The sequence below is a fragment of the Arvicanthis niloticus genome, chromosome 17 (assembly GCF_011762505.2).
Source record: "Arvicanthis niloticus isolate mArvNil1 chromosome 17, mArvNil1.pat.X, whole genome shotgun sequence".
NCBI classification, from domain to species: domain Eukaryota; kingdom Metazoa; phylum Chordata; class Mammalia; order Rodentia; family Muridae; genus Arvicanthis; species Arvicanthis niloticus.
The window spans coordinates 18778201-18801985 of NC_047674.1; the positions used below are offsets into that span (position 1 = coordinate 18778201).

Genomic DNA, 23785 nt, shown 5'->3' on the forward strand with positions numbered 1-23785 from the left:
CTTCTAACACATGGCTGAACTCTCAGCATGAGACTCTGAGATACCAAAACTTGGTCACAGGTCTGTATTGGGCTGGTTTAGATAAGGTCGGGAATGTTCCCGGAAGGTTCATTTGGCAGTGTGGAGGTGGTGAGACCTGTAGAGGTGGGGTCTAGGACAAGGTGATTAGGTCAACGAGATGTCACCTCCTAGGGGAAGGTGTTGATGTAGTTATAGTGGGAATCTCATCAATTCCCTCAAAATAGGAATTGCCATAAAATCAAAGAGCAAGCCTGGCCTCCCTGGCTGCTGGCTTCTTGTCTTGCCATAGGCTCTGGATCTCTTGCATGTACGTGTTGTCATTTACCATGCTATGACACAACCAAAGAGGCCTTCATTAGTGGTTGAAGTAATGGGACTACTACTCATTTTCTAAACTGTGAACTAAATAAAGTACCCAGCCTCAGGGGCTGCGGAGAGTTCACTTGGTAAAGCGCACGGGGACTGAGTTCAGTCTCCAGCACCCACTTAAAAACCAGGGCGTGGCAGTGTCCACCTGCAAGTCCAGTAGCAGGGAGGTGGGGAGCAGAATGTTCTCTGAGGCTTGCTGGCCAGACAGTCTAGCTGAATCAGAGGGCTCCCAGATCAGTGAAGACCTAATGTTGACCCTGGCACACAGAACATAAAGCACTTGGGGCAGGCGTTTCATTCTGGGAGCTGCTAGTGAGCGGTAGACATTGTTTCAGTGATGTCTGGAGGATGGCAGTGTGACCGTGGACTTCGGGGATCCAGGACTGTGGCTGAGGTCAGCAGGCTTCCCAGGAGCAGGAATGCACCTGCAGCCTGCTGTTGTGTCACTTGGGTTCCTGAGCCCGGGAGCTCAGGACTGGCTTGGCACCCACAGCATTCTTACATGAAGAGGGCGTGCCACGCCCAGCAACACCAGGCTTGCCCTCTTTGTAGTCATCTGGCTGAGCAACTGGTATGGCCTGCAGGCAGCGGTTTCTAGCTTGTTGGGCATTCTGGGAAGAAATGAGATGGTCTCCTAGCCTGCAAGGAAAAAAAACAACAACATGAAAAAACAAACAATAAGTACAGATAACTGGAAGGTATTTGATAGCTGACGGCTGGGTAGCATTACAAGAAGATATACATACAATCTGTGCCTGAGACTCTTTTGGGAAATGGACATTTGAAAACATTTTTTTGTTTAGTCATGACTTTTTAAATTAAAAAATATTACATTTATTTATTTAATGTGTGTGTGTACCACGGCACACATGGAAGTCAGAAGACAACTTGGAACAGTTGGTTCTCTCCATCATGCGAGAACCTGGTGATTAAACTTATATCATCAGGCTTGGTGGTAAGTAAGCACCTTTACCTGCTGAGTCACTATTTAATCTGCCTCTTTTTTCTTTTCTCTTTCTTTCTTTCTTTCTTTCTTTCTTTCTTTCTTTCTTTCTTTCTTTCTTTCTTTTTTTTTTTCAGCAGGATCATGTTGCCCAGGCTGGCCTTGAATGCATGTAGCTGAGAATGATCCTGAACTTCCAATCTTCCTGCCTGCCTCTCCCAAGTGCTGAGGTGGCAGCTGGACACCCCCCCTCCCCCCCAGGTACAGCACAAGGGTTAGCACATGTCTAACACATCAGTCTTTTTTTTTTTTTTTTTTTTTTTTTTTTTTTTTTTTTAAGTATAGAATAGTTTATTCGGGGCATGGGGAGGGGAATCAAGAGGGTAGTAGAGGCAGAGAGAGAGAAAGAGAGAGAGACAGATATAGAGGCAGAGAGAGAGAGAGAGAGAGGAGAAGTAGAAGAATTGAGGAGTAGAGGCTGGCCATGAGCATGTGGAGAGAGAGAGGGGGCGGGGAAGCAAAGAAAGAGCAAGAGAGAAACAAGAGAGAAGCAAGAGCACATCAGTCCATCTTAAGAGCTGTGGGTCGCAAGGGTACCTGATGTTTCCATCAAACAGACACAAACCTCTTCTCCAAGGATGAGGGCAACTATGATATCCTACTTTGTCAGCCCTGAACAGAGGCAGGCAAGGCTGAGGTAACTTGAGATCTTCTAACATTGAGTGATGCATGTTCCTGTGCTGGCCCCATGTTGGTGGAGATGGATGGATGGATGGCAGGTTCTGGCCTAGCCTGGCCATACCACGCTCAGATGTGGCAAGAGACAGATCTGGGAGAGCTGGCCCTGAGACAGATGAGGCTCTGTGGGTGGGTCAGCCTGGACAGGTCTGAGGGAGACTCTCGGGGGGCGGGGGGGAAGAGAGAGGGAAAGGAAGGGAGAGGGAGAGTATTCACTCAACTCCAACAAGGAGACACCTGTCACAGACTCAGCAAGGACTGACAGAGTAATGGCCTAATGACAAGCCTATGGTAGCCTAGGGCCAGATATGGGAAAATGGCTTTTGATAAATACCAGTTCCTTATGGCTCAATGGGATGACAAAGACCTGTCAGAGCAGGAGAGACAATGTGGTGCTGGGAGATGCACTGAGTCGGAGGTGGGCTTTGGGGTAGGCCACTCAGTGTCTAGCTTTTCTGGGGGCCAAAAGGGGAAATCAGCAGAGGGATTGTAGGCAAGAGGAATGAGAAAAGATATTTAGATTTGAGATCCATGGGAGACAGAGGAGACAAAGAAATGAGATTCTGTGTTAGAAGAATCCTTCTGTGGTCATGGTGGGCATGGGATGGCAGGAAGCCAGGAGAGAAAGGCCCAGAGGGCAGAAGGCAGGGACAATGGTGAAGGGTGGGGATCTGGCTGGCCTGAAGCAAGAGGGGGGAAGGGGGGCTGAGGGCAGGTTAATGTCAGTTCCTGAGGCAGGGGCTGAGAAAGTCATGCTTATTTTGGATGCCTGGTGAGGTGTGTCTACCATGTGCAAGCTGGGCTGAGGTGCCAGCAGGGAGTAGGATGGGGGTGAAGACCTCAAATCAGGGCTCCAGGCTCTGTCCAGAGCATGGCATCTAGGAGGAAACGGGAATGACAGATCAGTCCACTGTGGCAGGGGCAGGGGTGGACAGCCATTGGGAGGGGGTTGGGTTAGTAAGTGCAAGAGTGCAGTGGGCCCTGAAGGTGCCAAGAGTGGGAACGGTTAAGTCATCCATGATCCTGGAAGTCACTGGCTAAGCATGTGGGGCTGTGGTGGAAATCCAGCCTGGTGGAAGCAGCTGGAGGATCTAAGTGGGAGGGAACCACACACTCAAGTGTTCAGAGAGGACAAAGGGAGAAGGTGGAGGGGCAGAAGACAGAGCACAGGGGCATTAGGTGCAGAGTCGGAAGCAGAGGGCCTCCAGCACCCAGAAGGGTTAGTTAGGCCATGTGGATAAGAGTCAGGTCTGGGAGTTATAGCCATGACAAGGCTGAGAGAGGTGGAGTTCTGTACCCATGTTTACCTTAGCCTTTCTGTTCTTGATGATAAAACCACAGTTTATCATGAAAAATTAGATAATACAAAGGGTGTATAGAATGGTCCCTACCACAGTACCCACAGGTGACGGGCTTAACTGTGGTATCTTTTCAGTGTTTTTTTAAAAATGCCAATATGTGGCTGGGAATGTGGCTCCTGGCATAAAGCCAGTCCTGGGTTTGATCCTTGGCACTGCATTAACCAGGCATGCTGGTACGTGCCTCCAGTCCCAGCACCTGGAAGATGGAGGTAAGAGAACTGACAGGTGAAGGTTAAGAGTAAGTTCCAGGCCAGCCTGAGCTACATGTCTCATTGTGGTGCATGTCTTTAATTTCAGCCCTAGGAAGGCAGAGACAGTCCGATCTCTATGAGTTCAAGGTCAATCTAGACTACATAGAAGTTCCAGGCCAGCCAGGGCTGCACAGTGAGACTGTCTCCGAAAAAGCGTAGACCACCGCACCTGGCTTTTGTCTCAAGGAAGGGGTGGTGTCAAATAGATACAAAAGAGCCTGGGACCAGCGGCCAGCCTGGCTCTATGCTGTATATGTTACAGTTGGCTTTTCCATTCAGCTATGCACTGTCATATTGTGAAGATCTTCTTCTCATGTCACTAACTGTTTTTAATTCTGCTACACGTTTCCAATACTGTTTGTGCTGATTACCATAACTTTATAGAAGCTAGCCTTCTATATTTGGCATGAAGATTTTTTTTTTTCATAATCAATGTAGTAACAAATACCCCCGGCACACACTGACCCAGAAAGCACCAGCTTCTCGAATCTGTGAAACACATATTCACTAAGTATCCCCAGGAGTGCTAAGACTCTGGTTTTATCTGGAAGCAATGCAGGGTTAACCAGGGGCTGGTGGTTGTGAATGGAGAATCAAATTCCATGAGTGTAAATCCAAGAAGCAGAGGTAGGAATTCTGACCAGTCATTCATGGCCTTCAGGAGGCTGGGTTTTTTTCTGCATATTGTCACCTTCTTACCATGTTCTGCTGAGAGGATCTCTCCATGTCTTTTCTTGCTACAGTGCTTCTGAGGGTAGGAATCACATCTCACTTATTTTTTGGGTCCTCAGGACTGAGTTTACACCTCATTGGTCATAGAAATGCAAACAATGTTGATGTTGGAGGTAGTGGTACACACTTGTAATCCCATCATTGAGGAGGATGAGGCAGGAGGATAGTGAGTTTGATTGAGGGCAGCCTGGACTACAAAATGAGATTCTGTCTCCAAAAAAAAAAAAAAGTTCATTGAATCTACCTAGCAGAGGGACTTGGGGCAGCCACTGCTTCATGGAGGGTGGGACAATGGATTCAGGATGTGTGCACATGGGTGGGCAGGCTCATCCTGGCCAAACACCTCCCAGATATGACCTCCAGCAGGAGAGCCAGCTGAGCCCGTGTGCTGAAAAGCATGCTCAAGGGGCTCTCAACAGAACAGGTCATCTGGCCCAAGAATGAACAGTGCCACTTGGTCAGGTATTTAATTTATTAGATTTGTGGTCACTTCTGATTAAACTGTCCTTACATCATGCTTGTCTTGCTGTGAAGCCAGGGTTTTAATTATTTTCTAAAAATTCAAAAGATTTTTTCCTTCTTTCCCATGTCCAACAGGAACCTCCTAGTCCTCTTCCTGCTTCCATCCCAAATAAATCATGTTTGTAAACTAGGTTGATTAACACTCATCTCTCACAATTTTCAAGATCAAAGTAAAGAATCCTGCAGATGTGAGGGCGAGAACAGTTTGCTGACGCAGTTCACACTACTGTTAACTTATAGGCGTGGTAACGTGGTTGTTCTTTTTAAAATACGTTTCCTGTGGATCGTCCCAGTGTTTGCATATATTTATGGGTACAGCGTGACATTTCAACGCAGAGGCACACGGCACTGACTGCATCAGGGTCTCTGGCACAGCTCTCTGTAGGAGGTATATGCTCAGGTCTATCTCTTCAGTGTAATTTTCTCTCAGTTTTCCTGCAGGTTGAAAATGCTGGTTATGTGTGAGAGGGGAAAGGACAGTATAGTAATTTGTGTATCAATAATTAAAAATTAAAATCTGCATACAGACGTACAAGGGAGCTAATCAAACAGACCTCAGAGCACTGACCCATAGTGAGGGCTGTGAAGTGTCATATGGCAGGTTCCAGATGTGTGTTAAATATCATACAGCAGGTTCCAGATGTGTGCTAAAACTTGGCAAGAGCTGGTGCTGAACATTGGTGTTCCTGGTAGCTGTGATGTGGAGCTCACAGACAGGTATTTCTATCCTACTGGCTAAGTGCCTCCTTGTTTATCATAAAGTTACCACACAGTAAAATGGGAAATAATCAAACTGTCCCAAGATAGGCACTAAGAAAAACATGGTGTGGCTGTTAAAATATGGTGAGGCCACTACTTTCTGAAAGGGTAACTGAAGGCTTTCAGCCAGCTCTCTATGACCTCTTGTGCTTGTTTACAGTGTTCCCTAAACAGGAAAACACCGGTCATAAAGACCCTAGAAAGGACTCTTGACTGGCAGCTCAGCCCAGGTAAGTTGACTGCAGTTTCGCTTTTCTGTCAAGAGGTAGAAGCCAGGCTATAGAGAATGAACAGTGCCTGGCCGATTTCCCGATTTTTTTTTTTTTTTTTTTTTTTTTTTTCCTGTGCTGAGGCTAGAACCCAGGGTTTCACGAATGCCCCAGGCCATATAGTTGCTTTGAGAACCTCATCTAAAATAGAGCTGTGACACTCCAGTCCTAGCACTGGGGCCTGTGGGGATAAGCCGCAGGAATGAACAACACGGTAGGAGTTCAAACCAGGTGAACTCACCATTGCTCAATAACTTTCCTTTGAAATGACCCTGGCTAACATCAGTCTTTGGAAGTGGCCTGGGGATTTCAGTCACTTGCTTTCTCTTGGAAGAAACCTAAGTGTGTCTTGTAGAGATGGGACCTCAACTGTTTTCCCTCCAAAAGTCCTCAAGAGATAAACAATAAAGAAAATGCTTTCCAATATGAATGCTTTATTATGCATTAATGCATATTACATAGCAGTTAATCAAAGCAAAGTTTAAGAAAATAGACTCCCGCCTCCTGTATCCCGAACTTACACTAGGCACCCTGTCCTGTGGCCACCAGGAGTGACTGGCCGACGAAGGGGCTCATCCCCACTCCACTGCACACTGGCCAGCCCTTTCCTCCGTGCTTTCCCCGTGTTGGTCATGATCTGGTGGAAGGAGAAACAGGTTTGAGACAGTGGGTTCCTAAAAGCCCACCTAGAAGCAGAGCGGACTAACGGGAGTAAGTGTCCAGGGACAAGATGCTATTCAAATGAGGCTTGAAGGCACCTGTATTCCTAGCACTTAGAAGGCAGGAAGATCCGAATACACAGCAAGTTAGAGGCCAGCCTGGGTTACATGAAACTATCTAAAAACAAAACAAAGCAAAGCCAGGTGGCAGCAGTCAAAGCCTTTAATCCCAGCACTTGGGAGGCAGAGGCAAGTTGATCTCTGAGTTCTGAGTTCAAGGCCACCCTGGTCTACAGAGTTAGATTCAGGACAGTTACAGCTACACAGAGAAACCCTGCCTCAAAAAAACAAAACATACACACAAAAAACCCCAAAACAAATAACAAAAAACCACAAACAAACAAACAAACAAAAGGGGGGTGGTTTCAGCTGGTGCAAGGACACAGTTCAGATCTCCAGTACCTACACAGAAGCTGGGCAGACATGGTGTCTCACTTGTAATTTTAGCTTTAGACAGGGGAAGCCTGGAGTAAACAGGGTAAGTAGACTGGCCAGATCCCAGAGCTCTGGGTCTGGTGGGAGACCCTGTGTTAGGTGGGGGGGCAGTAGAGGTAGACAAGTAACATGTGTTGTCAACTTGTGACCCCCACATGCACACGCATACATATGAACACACACACATACACACACACACACACACACACACACACACACACACGCCATACCTAGTAATAATAAAGAATGCCAAATAATAAAGAACCCCCCCCCAAAATTGTGGGTACTTAAAGTACGAGTGTCCATGTTTCAGGTTACTTGAGAGCACAAAAGTTATGAGGAGAGAGGAGTCTTTTCAGCTTTGTATATAGTCACACGGAGCGGTATAGCACTCAAAGTCATGGAAGAAGTAAAGAGTTGGGGACATAGCTGCTCTAAGCTTTGAAGAGGACTGGATTTTTGAAGGTGAGAAAGGAGGAAAAAACGGATATATATATATATATAATTTAAAAAGGCAGCATTTCAGCCTGGTGTAGTGGGGCATGCTTGTATGTTAGCATCCAGGAGGGAGGCAGAGACCTCTGCTAGGCTAGTTAGAATTTGGGCCTTCCCAAGGAGCCTTCAATTGGGATGTATATCAAGTTTAAGGCTAGCCTGGGGTACTTAGTGAGACTGAAACAAAACCAGGAGGTAAGCTACTAGAGGAGGGGTCTTTGCCACGAGGGCTCCTTCCAGTTGAGTCTGAGGGCACTGCTGGCTCTCCGCTGCATGGAGTTTGCGCCTCCCAGGGCCTCCTATGGGGATAACTAATACATCACTTACATCTGCTTTTCAGATGTTTGAAAATAGGACCCAGCGAGGCATCTGGCACTCAGAGTGACCATTCATTAGCCATTTCTATAAGCTAGAGGTTCCCTCCTATCTGCTGTGCTTGCAGGACCCTTAAGAACTTCTCAGTGGCCTTGCCTGGGCTGTGCCCACCCACTAGGCAGTGCCCTTCAAGTTGAATTCCAAGCAAATGCCTGAGGAGCTTTGGAGTGAGTAACAGAGGGCGCGGCTCTACGGCTGCCCAAAAGATCAGCTCCCATCCGGATTACAGATGGAGGGTCTGTGAGAAGGAGGGTTCCCCTGATGCCAAGTGTGTTTTTAGCCATGCTAAACAATAACGCAGCAGCACATGGCTTACACAGTTTGCTCAGTGGTAAAGGCTGATCAGGCCAGGTGTGCGGTTGCATGCCTGAAGTGCCAGCACTAGGGAGGCCAAGGCTGGAGAATCTCAAGTGCTAGGCCAGCCTGGGCTGTATGGTGCAAGCCTGCCTCAAAAAGTGAGCAGCAACAACAGCAGCAGAACAACAGTAACAGCCACAGTGCTCACCTGAAGCTAAACGACGACCCCCCCCCCCCAGCTCTGCTCTTCTTTCCTTCTCTCTCTTTTTATATTGCTAGACATGGAATCCTGACTGAGTGCGAACCAGGCAAGTGCTCTACCACTGAGCTATGTCCCTCAACTCTCATTTGTGTTTGAGGATGAGTGGGGAGGAGCAGGATCTATGTAGTTTAGGCTTTCCTTAAACTTGCAATCCTCCTGCCTCGGCCTCCTCAGTTCTGAGATTACAGGTGTGTACCACCATGCCTGTCAGGACATATAGGCATACTTCAGGGCAGGCAGGCTGGCCAGTGGGGAAAGGTAGCTAGTGACAGGCTTAGCTGCCTGAATTTGATTCCCATGATCTATGTGGTGTCAGGAGAGTAATGACCTTTGACTTCCACATGTGTGTGGTATGCACATGCTCACACAAATACCACCTCTCCCCTGCATAAATAAATGTAATAGCTATCTATCCATCCATCCATCTGTTCGTCTATATGTCCATCCATTATCTCTGTACACATAAAAAAAAATAACTTAGAAGCAACAGACCCTGTTAGCTGGCTACTATTTACCTCTTCACCAACAGAATATTGACATAGTAATGTGTCTAGTTAAAAATAATTCATCTTCTCAGACTCTCTTGCAGCTTGGGGTCACATGATCTTGTTTTGACTCATTAGAAATGGAGGACACCAGAGTGAGTTTTAAGGACAGCAGTGTGTTGGGGGCGGGGGTATAGCTGGCTTGCATGTCTGGCCCCTTGACTTTATTACAGATTCGCAGTCATCTCATGACTGACAGACAAGACAACCTCCATGTAAAGTGATGACACTGAGGCAGAGGTACAGAGTCAATGAAGCTTGGGCTTCAAAGGCTTTAGGGGCGGGCCTAGTGCTGTGTTCACACGGCCGCCTTTGCCCTGAGATCTGCACGAGGAGGAACATTTGCCTGCATGATATCAATTGATGCTGCTGTCGGCTTCCTGTCACTTCCCCTCATGTCACTTGGCACTGGAATGAGCAGAGCAATTTTTTAGTTTGCCAAGGACACACGGAGCTAAGCTCAAATCCCTGAGCTTAGTAGGAAAACTTTTGATTCACTTGGGCATGGTCAAAGGCTCAGCTCTCCTGGTGTAGGGATTTACTATGTTGTCAGAGTGTTTTCAAATTTTAGTGTGCAAAGAAACATGGAACGCTCATAAGTCTCATAGGTGAGGATGGTGGCGTATCATTCCAGGCTTATTTTATTTCAAGACAGGGTTTCTCTGTATTACAGCCCTGTTGTCCTGGAACTCACTCTGTAGACTAAGCTGGCCTTGAACTCACAGAGAACCACCTGCCTCTGCCTTTCAAGTGCTCGGATCAAAGGCATGTGCCATCACACTGGGCTTGGAGTATCATTCTTAAGCAGGCCACTTTGGTATACAGGTTATTTTGAGCTAAAGACACTTGAGAAAGAGCAGATGTAAGAATGCCCTCTGACATCTCTGCTTTCCTTACAGAAACAAGGGACAATGACTTCCTGTGAATGCTGACCTCCTTATCAGGAGAAGAGACATTCCTGGCCGGGATTTCACGGGCTGAGAGAATTCTGTCCGAAGACACCTTGTTAAATATTTCTTGTCATCTTCTATCTCTCAATAGAAAACATTACAAACTCATCCTAATGTAGATGTCAAAAAAATCACAGTTTGTGAATGTAATGGAAATAATTTATTCTGTGCCAAATATGAATGACCGTGGTGCAGGACCATGGATTCAAGTCATCCTGAAGGAGTGACATGACCTGTACAGTCACAGAGAGTAAAGTCATGACTCAATGTGTTTACTGTGTGTGTATGTTTGTGTGTGTGTTTGTGTGTATGTGTGTGTGTGTACAGGTGGGAGGGCTAACAGGACTTTTCTACTGGTCTCAGACACTGTCTTTATCAATGATGAGGTCTTTCCTATGGGAATCAGGTATTAGCGTCACTGCATTCTTGGCTTTAGGGTCTCTTCCTGCAGGTGAGAGATCTGTGCTACACACTCCCAATTTCACCGAGCAGTTGATGGGATATTAGCTGAGATACAGAGGTTGAGGGTCAGTGGCTGATAAAGCAAGTAAAGGTTACTAGTGGGTGGGCTTGGAGGCTTCCAGAGTCTCCTCTCTCTGCCTCCTAAATGCGGCTCAGGATGTGAGCTCTCAGACACTGCTCCAGCACTGTACCTGCCTCCCTGCTGCCATGTTCCCTGGCATGATGAAACTGTAAACAAGCCCCCAGTTGGACGCTCTCCTTTATAAGTGTCTTCGGTCATGGTGTCTCCATCTTCACAGCAATTGAACAGTAACTAAGACACAAGGTATGTCTGTACAGAATTCTCTTGCTTCACCAGAATTATGGGCAAGCACTATGCTAGATGTGACCTCTGATATTTTCTTGTAAGCTTGAAAGAGTAACTTACTCTCCTCTTCAGCATTTGGCACGACCTGTCTCTTTGGTATAGAGGTGCTGTGTGCACTGGTACACAGCTCTCTGGGGGGCAAAGGGGCAGCACTGTGGCTCAGCAGAGCAGGTACCCAGGGACAATGTCCTTCCAGGCCTTTCCTGATGGTAACGACATGAACAGGCCATGCCACAAACTCCTGCTGCCATGGCCCAAGCTGTGGCAGTCACCATATTTCTTGTTCTGTAAGCCAACATAAACCTTTCCTCCCTTTAGCTGTGTTTGTCAGCTACTTGGTCACAGCAAAAGTCACTAATACAGCTGGTTTCCCTCATTTGGCACAGGCAGTTATGAGGCATGGCATTAAGTTCTTTTATGCATCATGATCGTGATAGGCAAACCCCTCAGGCTGGTGATTTCTGGTCACAGATCTGGGTGACAACGGGGAGCTTAGAGGGACTTTTGAACGGCAGAAGCAGCAGCTGTGCACATGTGGCCTCAGTGATGATATGTGGAGCTGTGTGAGATTTCATAAAATAAAGATGTTTTTATGAGGAGATGCTGAGCTGGGCTCAAAAGAGTTCTCAACACACACACACTCTGACCATAACTGTGAACAGGACTTTACTTGCAGAAAAAGTCTTTGCAAATATAATTAAGGATCTTTGAGATGAACATGTCATCCTGGGTAACTGAGGTGAGCCCTAAGTCCAGTGACGAGTGTGTCTACAAGAGACAGGCAAGGACATAAAGAGAGAAGGACATCAAAGATGGAGGCAGAGGTCAGAGTGAAGTGGCCATAAGCCAAGGATCACCTAGAGCCACCATAAGCTGGAAGAGTCAAGGCAGGCTCTTCCTTCAGAGCTTTGGAGGCAGCCCAGCCCTGTCAAAGCTGGAGTTTGGACCTCTGCCCTCCAAACCCGTGGCAGAATTCATTTCTGTTTTAAGCCAGCCAGTGTGTGGTCCTTTGTTCGGCAGCCATGGGAAATGGATGCCCTTGGTCTTCACCTCTATATAAGCAGTTCTCTCTGTCCTCATTCTGACTGCTCCTTGCTCACACACTGGTAATAGACACCAGTGAGATAAGCAAGAGTGTGTGGACCTTTTCTGTTGGACCCAAAACTATTCCCTCTATAGTGAAAGGGACATACATGCATTAAGGAGGTTCTGAGTGTGGGTTATGGTGAAATGAAACCGTTTCTGAGTGCCCATCATCTGGGTTTACTAATTGAAATCAGTCTTTGGCATCTCACCAGTATGTTCAACCAAACTGGCAGTCACTGCCTCAGGTTTTATTGTTACAAACTGTTACTATAGCTACATAAGATCCTATCCATAGCAATATACTATGTAGAGTGGCCAACAAATGAACTGAGGGCTCTTTTTAGGTTTATGTCTGACCAAGTCACAGTTAATCCCTGTGCTGGCATTCGGGTGCTATGGAGACAGAGGCGCAGACTTAGGTGTTCTGCCCTGCCCTGCAGGAGCCCTGCCCACTGACCTCTTCTGTTTTCCTTCTGGTCACCTGCTTCTGAAGAGGATCCTGCAAATGCTCTGAGGAATCATGTTTTATCATGCAGTCCAGTCAGAGAAGCCAGCATGGGCCCCGAGGGAAACAGAAGTCTAGCATACTTCAAGACTGCCGCCAGCAATCGGAGCCCCTTCCTGACCTCTAACTAGAACCACTGCAGTGAAGAGTAGGAACAGAGCCTCATAGCCAGCTCCTCATGATCCATTCTGGAGACAACGGTGGGTGCCGCTCACCAGACCTTTCCTAACTGGGAGAGAGAGGCTGGCTCTCCTCTAGTCTCCTTCAGTCACCAGCCTCTCTCTCTCCTTTCATTCCTGCTCCTAAGTCTGTTTTTCACAAAGCAGCCAGAGTGTGAATCCAAGTTGATATGTTCTATTTACTTGTTTATATTTTATTAGAATATTTTTTGAGATAGCATCTTGCATATCGTAAGCAGGCCTGAAATTCACATGTAGTTGAAGATGACTTTGAACTTCAGTTTCCTGCCTCTGCCTCTTTTGTGCTGGGATAACAAATATGTGGTGCTTAGAACAGAACCCAGGACCTTGTGCATGCTAGGTAGGCACACTATCAAATCAGTACATCCCACCCTTGTTAAACTACAAATCAACCCAGCCCGTCTCCTACCCACACTCCTGTAGTTTCCCAGCACTTATGAAGCTGCCATGTCCTTGCCATGACCCAAAGAGTTCCATGAGGTGGCCCCTGGCTGTCCCTCAATCTCAGGTTCTATTGGTATACAATGCCATGCAGTCCTCGGGAGGTTCTCCACATAATGGGGAGGAGATGAGATCAGGTTACCAGGGAGACCAGCTCCTGATGAGGGCATGAGGGCCCAGCTGGGGGTGGGAGTGGTCATGGGCGGGTGCTTTCTGCTTCCTGCTCTGGTCAAGGATCAGGCCACTTGACCACACCACTTTCCCTTCCTGAACCTCTGGCTTCACTTGTTCCTTATCGAGAGGCTGGCTCCAGGAATCCTCTCCAGCTCACCTGTTTGGAGACTTGAGGAGCCACATAACTAGCTCTGTCAACCATTACTTTCAAAGCTCCTGCAGCTTGTTGGAAAGATAATAGTATGTTCTTCTAGCTAGCATGGAACTTCAGTCTATATTGGTTCATATCCCCGGAAATTGCTCCTCCCTTCTGAATGCTTACACATTAGTATCCTATCTGCCTATGTGTAGGCTTTTCTGCACCCTGGGACACTGCACTACCATCACTTCATGGGTAAAGCAGCAGACTCCTCCTAATGGGGGCTGTTTCCTACTTGATTATTCACCTATTATTCACTGGCCAGTGGCTCCTGGAGCTACCAAGAAACTCTCAGAGGGCAGCTTCTGGCCCTATGGTAGATGGTGACACCATTGGCTACTTGTCTGATTCCAAGACTGCATTCTTTGGGTTCTTTGCAGTCTGTTCTGCTTTTTGATTTCTATCCTTAAGGGTTCCTTTTCCTTCTCCCATGCCCAACATACCGGAGAACCCTGGTTCTCAGCCTACTCCCTGTTCGCTGAACTTCAGCCACTACTTATGTGTTAAAAGCTTCTCAACTGATATAACACATGGAAACAAACGTTTCCACTGGTGATGAACGTTCCTGTGGATGACACTGAAGACATTGTGGAGGCTCCTGGCAGGCTCATTTGTACCTATCTCTCCCAGCTCTACTTCCGAATATCAGCAGGTCTACCCACCTCTGACAGGTCTCCAAGGCACTTTAGGGCTACTGAGAGCAACTGGCTAACAAGGAGCTTTTCATAAACCTAGGCGCCATTGAACCCTGTGTTACTGAAGGCATTAAATTATGCCTGTCCATCTGCCCCTCATGTTCAGGACACCTCTGACATGTATACTTACTCCCAAGTACTCTGTGGTTAGAAGCTTCTCGCCTGAGAGTTCTCCAAGCTGGGGCTGGATCAGTTCATCTTTGTCTAGGTCAGCTTCCATTATGTCATGATCCTCCTGTTTCAAAGAAGACAGGGGTGAGAATTCTGGGAACCCACTCAGCCACAATCTCTCCTGCTATGAAATAAGGTCTCAGGCCAGCATAAAGTCCCACCAGGTCTCAGAAGCCACCTGTCCCCTGATCATGATCCCTCTAAAAAATGAGGGGGGCACAGCTGACAATGTTATATGTTATTTGATGTTATAGGATGTTTGATCACACTGTGAACCCTGAGATTGTGTTATTTACTGAAAAAAAAATGTTTTTAGTTGTGATGAGGCTCAGCCCTTAGTACACACATTTAATCCCAAACAAAGGAGGTAAAGTTAGTTAGTAGAAGGAAGCACTTATGTTCAAAAGTGACGTCTAATTTATGTGGCAGACAGAGTGACGAATCAGAGAAAGATCTGGTAGAATAGGATGTGCCCAACTCTCAGGAGAAGAGAGAGGAGTGCAGAAAGAAGCAGGCAGGCAGTTTTACCGTGAGAGTTGTACAGAGACAGGTTAAAAAGAGAACAGGCTAGACACAGTCGAGGACAGAATGAGCCAGAGAATGAGAGCCAGAAGGTTAGAACGGATTGCTAGGGTTAGTCTGAGCCCAAGCAGAGCAATACAGGAGAGGCCGAGAGAAGCCAGACTGATCCAGTCAGCTTGGAGAAGAGTTTGAGCCAAAAGAGCTGAGTTGAATCAGCCAGCCAGAGCTCAGAAAGAACTAGGAGGGGTGAGCTTATTCAGCAGGAAGTCTCAGAGGCTGAAAACATTCTAGGCCTAGATGAGATTGTACAGAGGCTACAGCTTCCAGGACTAAGCCTAGGTTAGCAGACTGGGGCAGTAAGCCTCGGAGATGACAATTACATCAGGCATCTAAAAGTTATGTTTATGGACAAGCCCGGAGGAAGCTAGGCTCCCAGGAAGTGCTTCCATAGCTAGAGACATGAAGAGGTCTAACGGGCCCTTGGCAGCTGTCACAACCAGGCTATCTCTGTCTCTCTGAGAGGTCAAGGGACCATGTGAAAGGCTACCAGTGAGATCACAGTCAGCGGGTAAGCACTTTCACATACACAGGCCTTATGGGACCGAGGGATGGTCAGGGGACCAGGTGAAAGACTAAGCAGTTGGATTACAGACAACAGGTGCGCACTTCCGCGTATATAAGTCTTATTGGGGCTGTTAGGCAGTACATGAGAAGCTTGTTCTTCCCTAGGGCTCACAGGTCATAAGACTCAGCACTTAGGACTCAGTCATTGAAGTAAGATAATGGGCCTGGAGTGATGGCTTGATGGTTGACTGCTTGCTGTGTAACCACGAGGAGCCGTGCTCAAATCTGAGCACCTACATAGAGCTGCATAGAGTCTTGCTTGTCTATAATCCAGGATTGTAGGAAGGAAGAGGATTGTGAGGGCTGGCTGGCTCCTAGCCTAGACAAAAAAGGAGCTCCAGGTTTAGGGAGAGACTGTCTCAAAGGAATGCAGGGTAGAGCACACTGAGATAACCAAGGGAACATTATCGTTTGGAAAATGTTGCAGTGAAATGCACACACACCATTGTGACTCAGAGGTCCAGCATTTTCACAAGTCAACCTGTGGCAAAGGAGACTGATTACCCTGCCAAGTACAAGAGAAGGTGTCACTGGAGTGCAAGAAGATGAAAGGCCCCAGGATGGGCCAAACAAGGTTCCTAAAAACTGTATATGGCTGATTCAGGCCTGGATTCAGTGAAGGAACTCACAGTGCAGAGCAACAGTCAGGGCAGCATCGAGTGACAAAGAAGATGTCAAGGATTAGACATACAACAGACCACAGACTCAGCAAAAAGACAAGGCGGTTTTGCTTCCGGGAGAAGGTGCGCGCGCGCGCGCACACACACACACACACACACACACACACACACACACACACACACGCATGGCAACAGGAGCGTTGTCAAGTACAACTAAAACCCTGAATACTACACATAAAATAAGCACACAAGACTCTGGGAAATGGAGAGAAAGTGGGTTAGTCCAGGAGAGCCCCATACCTGCCAGCCTTGATGCTAAGAAGCCAGCAACCGGAATGTCAACAGTGAGGACAAATCCTCTGAAGCCTGCTCCCTCTAGGCAACGGAGAAGAAAGGGGACACTAGGAAGTTGGACACATTTTAGAAAATAACTACCTTAGAAAACATTGTGTGACCAGTGTCTGTCCAACCATGGCAGCGAGGGCCTCTGATTCCTAGGATTCTGCCCTCCAAGACTTTGATGAAGCACCTATATCTCTAGGTGGTGTATCAGAGAAAGGCAAGCAGAGGGGTATTTATTGCATCTGTGTTGGGCAGTGCAGAGATCCCCTATTACCCAGTGAGTAGACACAAGGTGGAACAGCTGCCACTCCCATGTAATAGTAAGTTGGGTACTTTCTTACACTGCTAGGGTAATGTCAGAGGTCAGTGGCGAGGAATAATGGTACGAGCCAATCCCTTATGGCTGGCGTGGGGCGGAGGGCTATTGGCAGAAGGCTAATAGGAAACTAGAACCTTCTACCTGCAGCTGCATAACAGGGGCCACTCCTCTGGAACCCAGTGAGGCCGAAGGACCAGACATCCTTGCTACAATGTTCAAGGATCGGTGTTGAGTCTGTCCTCAAGGGGTACTAAGGTGACTTGCTTCAGTGTCTGATCCCTGCAAACCAACCAGGGAGAGGATGGAGGGGTAGGGCCTTGCAACAAGGCTACCTCAAAGGTACATAAGCCCCAACAGAGGCATTTCTGTGTCAGCCTGTCCCCATCCTGGGCCACTAATGATGGGAGCCTTCCATTCTAGCAGTGCTTGCTTGTACAAACTACCAGGCAGGAAAAGTGTGACAGCGTGGCTCATCCTGGGCCAGACAGAGTTTCTGGCAAGTTCTCTTCAATTGTAATTGTGAGCCTTGAAATCCTTAAAGTTTGTTTGGTGACTTTAAAATAAATGCCCAGGAGGAAGGTAGGTGGTTCCTTTATGAGTTCAAGGCCAGCCTGGGCTACATAGTGAGTTCCAGGCCATTCAGGGTTATATAGTGAGACCCTGTGTCACACAGCAACAAACAAACCAACAGACAAAAAACTTCAACCAAGATTTCATTCTTAGCAGAGGTGGTGGCCAAGTGCCGTATCTTTAAGAGCAGATGAACCGCAGGCTCAGACAATTTTGAAGAAGCAGGACATGAGAGGAGGACTCTGACTTCCAGAGTTAGTATACAGCCAGAGTAGTTCACATTCTGTGTGGCTGGCAGAGGGACAGAGAGAATAATTAACAAAACAAGAGACTCCAAAACAAACCTACACAAATGTTTTCAACTGAGTCTGGAATCTTCCCATGTTGCCAAGCAGAGTCTTGAACTCTTGGGCTCAACTGATCCTTCCAAACAGCTGAGATTACCAAGTACACATCATTGGACCTGGCTAGCTTCCAACCAGTTTTTGACAAATGAATATTGTAAGAGATACAGTAAACAGTAACTACACTGCCTAGGGATAAGGAAAAATTGTCTTTATGCAAATTTCCCCATGAGTATTTCTGATCTGTGATTGGCTGAATCCTCAGGTACAGAATCTGTGGACAGGGCTAGTGTGTGCGCCCTTTCTTATTTCCTGCCAGAAGCTTCTTCCGTGTCAGATGATCCCTTATAGGTTAATTGGCAAAGGGCATTATGAATTAGCTTAGGCGGGCGTCAGCTGCATATGAGGGAGCTGGCTGGCTCTGAGACTGAGCATGGCAAGGGTAAGCCATGTGTGGTACAGACTTAGCAGGGGATCCCCCAGCCTCCTGGCACCTGGACCCCTGGCGACAATGCTCCCTGAGAGAGGCCAATCAATCTGCCATTGATTCCTTGTATATTCAACAGCCTAATGGCTGGACTTGGTTCCCCTCAACTTTCCAACAAGAAAAGAAGGCACTGTTGTGAAAATGTGGGTCCCCTGTGCTCATTAAACCCATTTTGAGTTGTTGTTGGTCCTTACACACTCACACACTGAAGGCCTGAACTGTGTGCTGGGGATGTCATTTGGAGAGGAACTTTAGAAAGTAGGGCCTAGTTGGAGGGTGGAGGTCACTGGGGCAATGCTTTGCTCTGGTCCTTCCTTGCTCTCTTTCTTGGCCGGCTTAAGGGAAGTAACCTCTGCTACACCCTCCCACTGGGATGTTATTCTGCTACACCTCAGGCCCAAAGCAATGGAAACTCTGAAACCATGAGCCAAAGCAAACCTTCCCTTCCTTCAAATCATCTCTGTTAATGACTAACACTGTGGGCATCCTGTTCTTTGGTGGGTCAGATTACTTGGTAAATCAGCTCCTAAAACAGATGGAGGGTCATGTGTGGTTCTAAGGCTGGGCTAGGGGCCACAGTGTGGCCGCTTGCCCTGAACTGTGTGTGCTGCGCAGCCAGTGATGTCTGCCATTACTAGAGCAGTCAGCTAGGGATGAGCAGGCAGGCCAGAAGCAGCATCGAGGGAGGTTCCAGATCTAGCCACGAACAGCATGGCTTTAGTCATGTGTGGACTGCTGAGGAGACACCGTACCATCAACTTCTACCTGGAAGCACTGAGTGGACGCCCATTTATTTGAGAACCATTAAGGAGGAACCTCAAATTTCCTTAGCACTTTGCTCCCTACCTCATGTGACTCAGTGGGGAGTCCTCTAATCTGCCTGTTTGCCTGAGGAGGAAACTCAGGCCTGGAGACTACAAAGCTCACAGTGATTCTAGCCTTGTGTCTGGCCTTCAAGCTAGGCTGGTCCTTTCTGTCCAGGCTTTTCTAATTTAGCCCAGAATGCCCTGTAGGAAAGCCTGTTTCTGAAGACGCACAGTGGGTACTGCCTAGGTCTCTTCAGGACCCAGGATCCCTGGTGTCAGGCTGCGACTGCTCCACAGGGAGAGAGTGAAGGTGGGAAGGCCAGGACTACAGCCTGGAATTCACGGGCTCATTTTTTCCCCCCTCTTTCCTGTTTTTGTCTAATAGCAGGTCGAGAATCCATGTTTGTCCAACCCAGAAAACAAGTTCTCGACACTGCTGTGAGCTAAGCCTAGGCCCAGATCCATTCTTCACGGCAAAGGCAGGTACAGGCACCAGAGGTCCTGTCATCCTGAAATTTCACTCAGAGTTCCCCAAAGGTAATGCTATCTGTGAGCCCCCAGCCCGAGGTCACCTCTGGGAGGGGTAAGATTTATGCTGCTGCTTGGCTTGGAGCTGAGTTTACCAAAATAGCAACATCTTAGGGATCAAATAGCAAGTGTACATTCTGTGATTGTCTCAGGAAAGTGACTGCTTCTTGGGAAAGAGGCGCGAGCTCTGCGGTCGGTCGAGTGAGTGGCAGGCATCTGGGCCAGGTAGTATTTCACCTCCTCTCCAGGGAGCGAGCCTTGGAGGCCCCAGCTGGAAATGGGCATGTGAATCACAGTTTCGCGAGGTATTGGTAACACACCACTTCCCTGCCAAGAGGGAAAATGAAACACTAGGAAACAACAAAAGTCCACATTCCATTTCAAAGAGAAAGAAACTCAGTGGCTGACCTCAGCCAATACCTGCAGAAGGATTGCTTTACCCTGGACAACAAGAACATATGTAATACCCATTCACTGGCAAATCAACCTATATGTACCCAAACTTGCCTGACAACACTCCTTCACTGCAAATGATTGCAGAGCAAGCTAGGAAGAGACACTTAAATATTCAGTCAACTTTGGCTTTTTAAATGAACAAGTTAAAAGCTTTTTTAATGATTGAAAGTACTTTAAAAACTTGCAGTGTGTGTGTGTGTGTGTGTGTGTGTGTGTGTGTGTGTGTGTGTGTGTGTGAAAGTGCATGCATGCACACATCTGTATGTTCATGGGAGTGTGGGTACCTGTGGGCCCTCCCTGAGCTGGAGGGAATCGCACTGCATGACCGAGAGCTGGGCGTTCAACTCCAGTATGGTACTCTGAACGCTGTAAGAGCAATCAATATGCATTCTGACTGAACCATCTCTCCAGCCTCCCCCACCCCCCACCCCCCTAAAGACAAGGCCGGCCTTGATCCTCCTGCCTCCACAGAGGAATGTCCAGGGATCACAGGAATCCACCACCGTGCCTGGCTTATGTGGCGTTGGGGTTTGAACCCATAGCTTTGCGCACATTACACAAGTATTCCACCAAGCAAGCTACATCCCCAGCCCTGAAAGTGTTTTATAATTAGACTTTGCTAACTGATAGTTTCTCCAACATTCTAGAGCAGGCCGTTTCTGCATTTGGTGACTAATATGCACACCACAGCAAGGTGAGTTATCTTAAGTAGCAGCTTAAAGATCTGAGCATGAGATAAAACAAAAAACGAGGGGCTCATGGATGACTTCCAATGCAAAGAAGCAGCTTTCCAGCCTCAGTTTCTCTACTACAACATGAAATCAAATACTATCTGTGTTCTTAGGAACATAATGTTCATGCAAAATGTTCTTGGTTTAGAGTTCCATGTTGAGATTTTAATTCAGGAACACACGATTCTTGTAGATGCCTCAATTTTTTCATCTGGTAAATGGGATCACCTGGCTGCCTCCTTTAAAATCAAGACTAACTGAGGATACTTCTTAAGTCCTTTGCTTTCAAAGACCTGGGGAACTGTATAGCTCCAGGGCAGTCACTGGTAGGGCTTCTGAGAAGTACCTGTCCATCAGAGAGAAGGAAGCGGCTTAGCAGAGCCAGTGGTACGCAGAAAGCAGCCTGCCAATGCCCGAGATGAGCCTACATAATGGGATAAGGGTTTTACCAATTGCACATCAGATAGGGAGCTAATATCCAAAATGTATAAAGACCTCAAAAAACTGGACACCAAGAAAACAAATAACCCAATTAAAAAATGGGGTATAGCCAGGCAGCGGTGCCACAAGTACTTGGGAGGCAGAGGCAACAAATCTCTGTGAGTTCAAGACCAGCTGATTTACAGAGTGAGTTCCAGGACAGCCACAGCTACACAGAGAAACCCTGTCTTAAAAAACCAGAACCCAACCAACCAAATAAACAAACAAACAAACAAACAAACAAGATACAGATCTAAACAGAGAATTCTCAAAAGAGGACACTCAAATGGCTAAAAAACACTTAAAAGAAGTGTTCAGCATCCTTAGCCATCAGGGAAATGCAAATCAAAACTACTTGAGATTTCATCTTATACTGGTCAGAATGGTGAAGATCAATAAAACAAATGACAACCCATGCTGGTGAGGCTGTGGAGTACGGGGACTCTCACACATTGCTTGTGGGAATGCAATGTGGCAGTTCTTCAGAAATCTGGGAGTTGATCTACCCTGAGGTCCGGCTATACCACTCCTGGGCATAGACCCAAAGAACACTTCATCCTACCACAGAGGCACTTGCTCAACCGTGTTCATTGCTGCTCCATTCATAACAGCAAGAAATTGAACATAATCTAGATGTCCCACAATGGATGAATAAAGAAAATGTGGTACATTTACATAATGGAACATTACTCAGCTATTGAAAAATAAAATTTGAAGGTAAGTGGGTGGAACTAGGAAAAAAAAAGTCATCCTGAGTGAGGTAACTCAGATCCAGAAAGACAAATTACGATCCATGCCCTGCTCAGTTATCATCAGAGAAGCTTCCTCCTGCAGCACGTGGGAACAAATACAGAGACCCACACCCTGAACATAAGCAGAGCAAAAGACCTTGAAACACTCAGCCCCAAAAGGAAGGTCTGCATCTCCATCAAATGCTTGCCCTCTGGGCTCAGCGAACCCTGACAGAAGAGGAGGTGGAAAGCCTGTAAGGGTCAGAGGGGGTGGAGGAGGACAAGGACACAAGGCCCTCTACACACAACAGGGCGGGTGCACATGTTAAGTGACAGAGACCATGGCACCATGCATAGGACTGGCCAGGTGGAGTCCTAGAACTGAAATGTGAAACGGACACACGTCCCAGTCCTAACTCAGACGCTATCTCCAATAGCTTCACATGCACATGAAAAATTAGTGTTCTCCCAGGGAGTCTCACTAGAGAAGCACAAAGGACTCTTAAGGCTAGAGCCCATGTCCAACACAAAACAAACTCAATGGCATCTGGGGTTCTTTGTCTCAACATTACATCAGAGCACATTTTTGTTGTTGTTTTTAACCTTACAGGGCCTTTGCACAGATATTATGGCTTCTGGTTTTGTGGTTTATGGCATTCCTGTGCGTCTCTGCATCTGTGTGCTTTTTCTTTGGCTACTTTTCTTTTCTATTCTGATGTTTGCTTTTGTTAGATTTTATTTTATTTTACTCTTATTTCTTAGATAGCGGTCTTCTAAGGAGAGACAGGAAGGGGATGGGTCTGGAACGGGGATGGCAGTCAGTGGGGAGGAGCCGAGGAGAACAGAGGGAGGGAAATACAGTGTATGAAAAAAATCTATTTTCCATTAACAAGCAAACAGACCCAGAGCTGACCACTGTTCCGGCATGTTCTAGAAGTTAGTGCTGGCAGAGGGGCCAGTGTCTACAGGCTACAAAGGAACCTACCACATGCTCAGAGACCTAGAGTCTGTACAAGACACAGCTTTTCTGATGACAGCGGCACTCACTCCACTTTTTTTCTGGGGCGGGGGAGGGGTGGCGTGTCAAGTGGATCGAAACTAGCTGGAGTGTGGACTTTATGAACCAGACATATAAGGTCCATGCCTGGGCATTCTGTGAGAAGGACACACAGTGTGCTGCCTCTCGCCATGTGCTGTTCCACAGTGGTGGTTTGTCAGCATTTACAAGAGAAGAGCAGTGCTGGCCCCACTCAAGTGCAGGCCACACACTTCAGTATTCTGTGGATGGCAAGCACCGACCTCCCCTCACAGGGATGAGAGTTTTACTTTTGAGATAAGAGTGAAGTACTCAGGCAATCACAGGCCCCAAATCCCATGCTGCAACACGGGTATGAGATTTTTATACTTGTAAAACAAAACAAAAGTCATAAATCAAGGCATTTTAAAAATACATGTAGGTGGGTTACAGAGATTCAGGGAAACTCCTGTCGCAGGTTTCAGATACTGTCTGGTGACATTCTTATCTTGGGGGTTGGTGGGACTAGAGCCTCAGCAGGATTTATCTGTTAGGTATGATGTTATATCAGACACACAGATGGGCAATGAAGCTATGAAGGAGGCTAAAGAAGCAGATCATTTTGCTCTGGATCTGCGACATTCTAACTCATCACAACCAGAAAGGTCTAATTGGTTAATCAACCTTGTAAAACCTTTAACACAGCTGCAGCTTCTCCTTGGGAACTTGACTTCATAGCAAGATGCATCCATGTGGACTGGTTACCTGGTGAGCTTCTCTGAGAGACTCATGAAAGCCACAGGAAGGAGAGAATGCTTAAAAATCCACTTGGCTAAGGAAGGGCACACTGAATGAGGAAATGCTTCT

At 47.1% G+C, this 23785-nt stretch overlaps 1 protein-coding gene and 1 long non-coding RNA gene across 6 annotated transcripts in view; one reads left to right on the plus strand and one right to left on the minus strand.

The window, feature by feature from the left end:
• Positions 1-10298, plus strand: part of LOC143434823 (uncharacterized) — a 48523-nt gene extending 38225 nt beyond the window's left edge. For all 3 annotated transcript variants that reach the window (XR_013104615.1, XR_013104616.1, XR_013104614.1), the window contains 2 exons: positions 1471-1594; positions 9993-10298. This is a non-coding gene — a long non-coding RNA (uncharacterized LOC143434823). The remainder of the gene's footprint in view (positions 1-1470; positions 1595-9992) is intronic.
• Armc9 (armadillo repeat containing 9) overlaps positions 1-23785 on the minus strand; it is a 122174-nt gene that overhangs the window by 17631 nt on the left and 80758 nt on the right. For all 3 annotated transcript variants that reach the window (XM_076914870.1, XM_034521624.2, XM_034521623.2), the window contains exons 20-22: positions 14303-14407; positions 6487-6602; positions 893-1029 (exon numbers count right to left, since the gene is read on the minus strand). In XM_076914870.1, coding sequence (XP_076770985.1) covers positions 893-1029; positions 6487-6602; positions 14303-14407 — 358 coding nt within the window. The remainder of the gene's footprint in view (positions 1-892; positions 1030-6486; positions 6603-14302; positions 14408-23785) is intronic.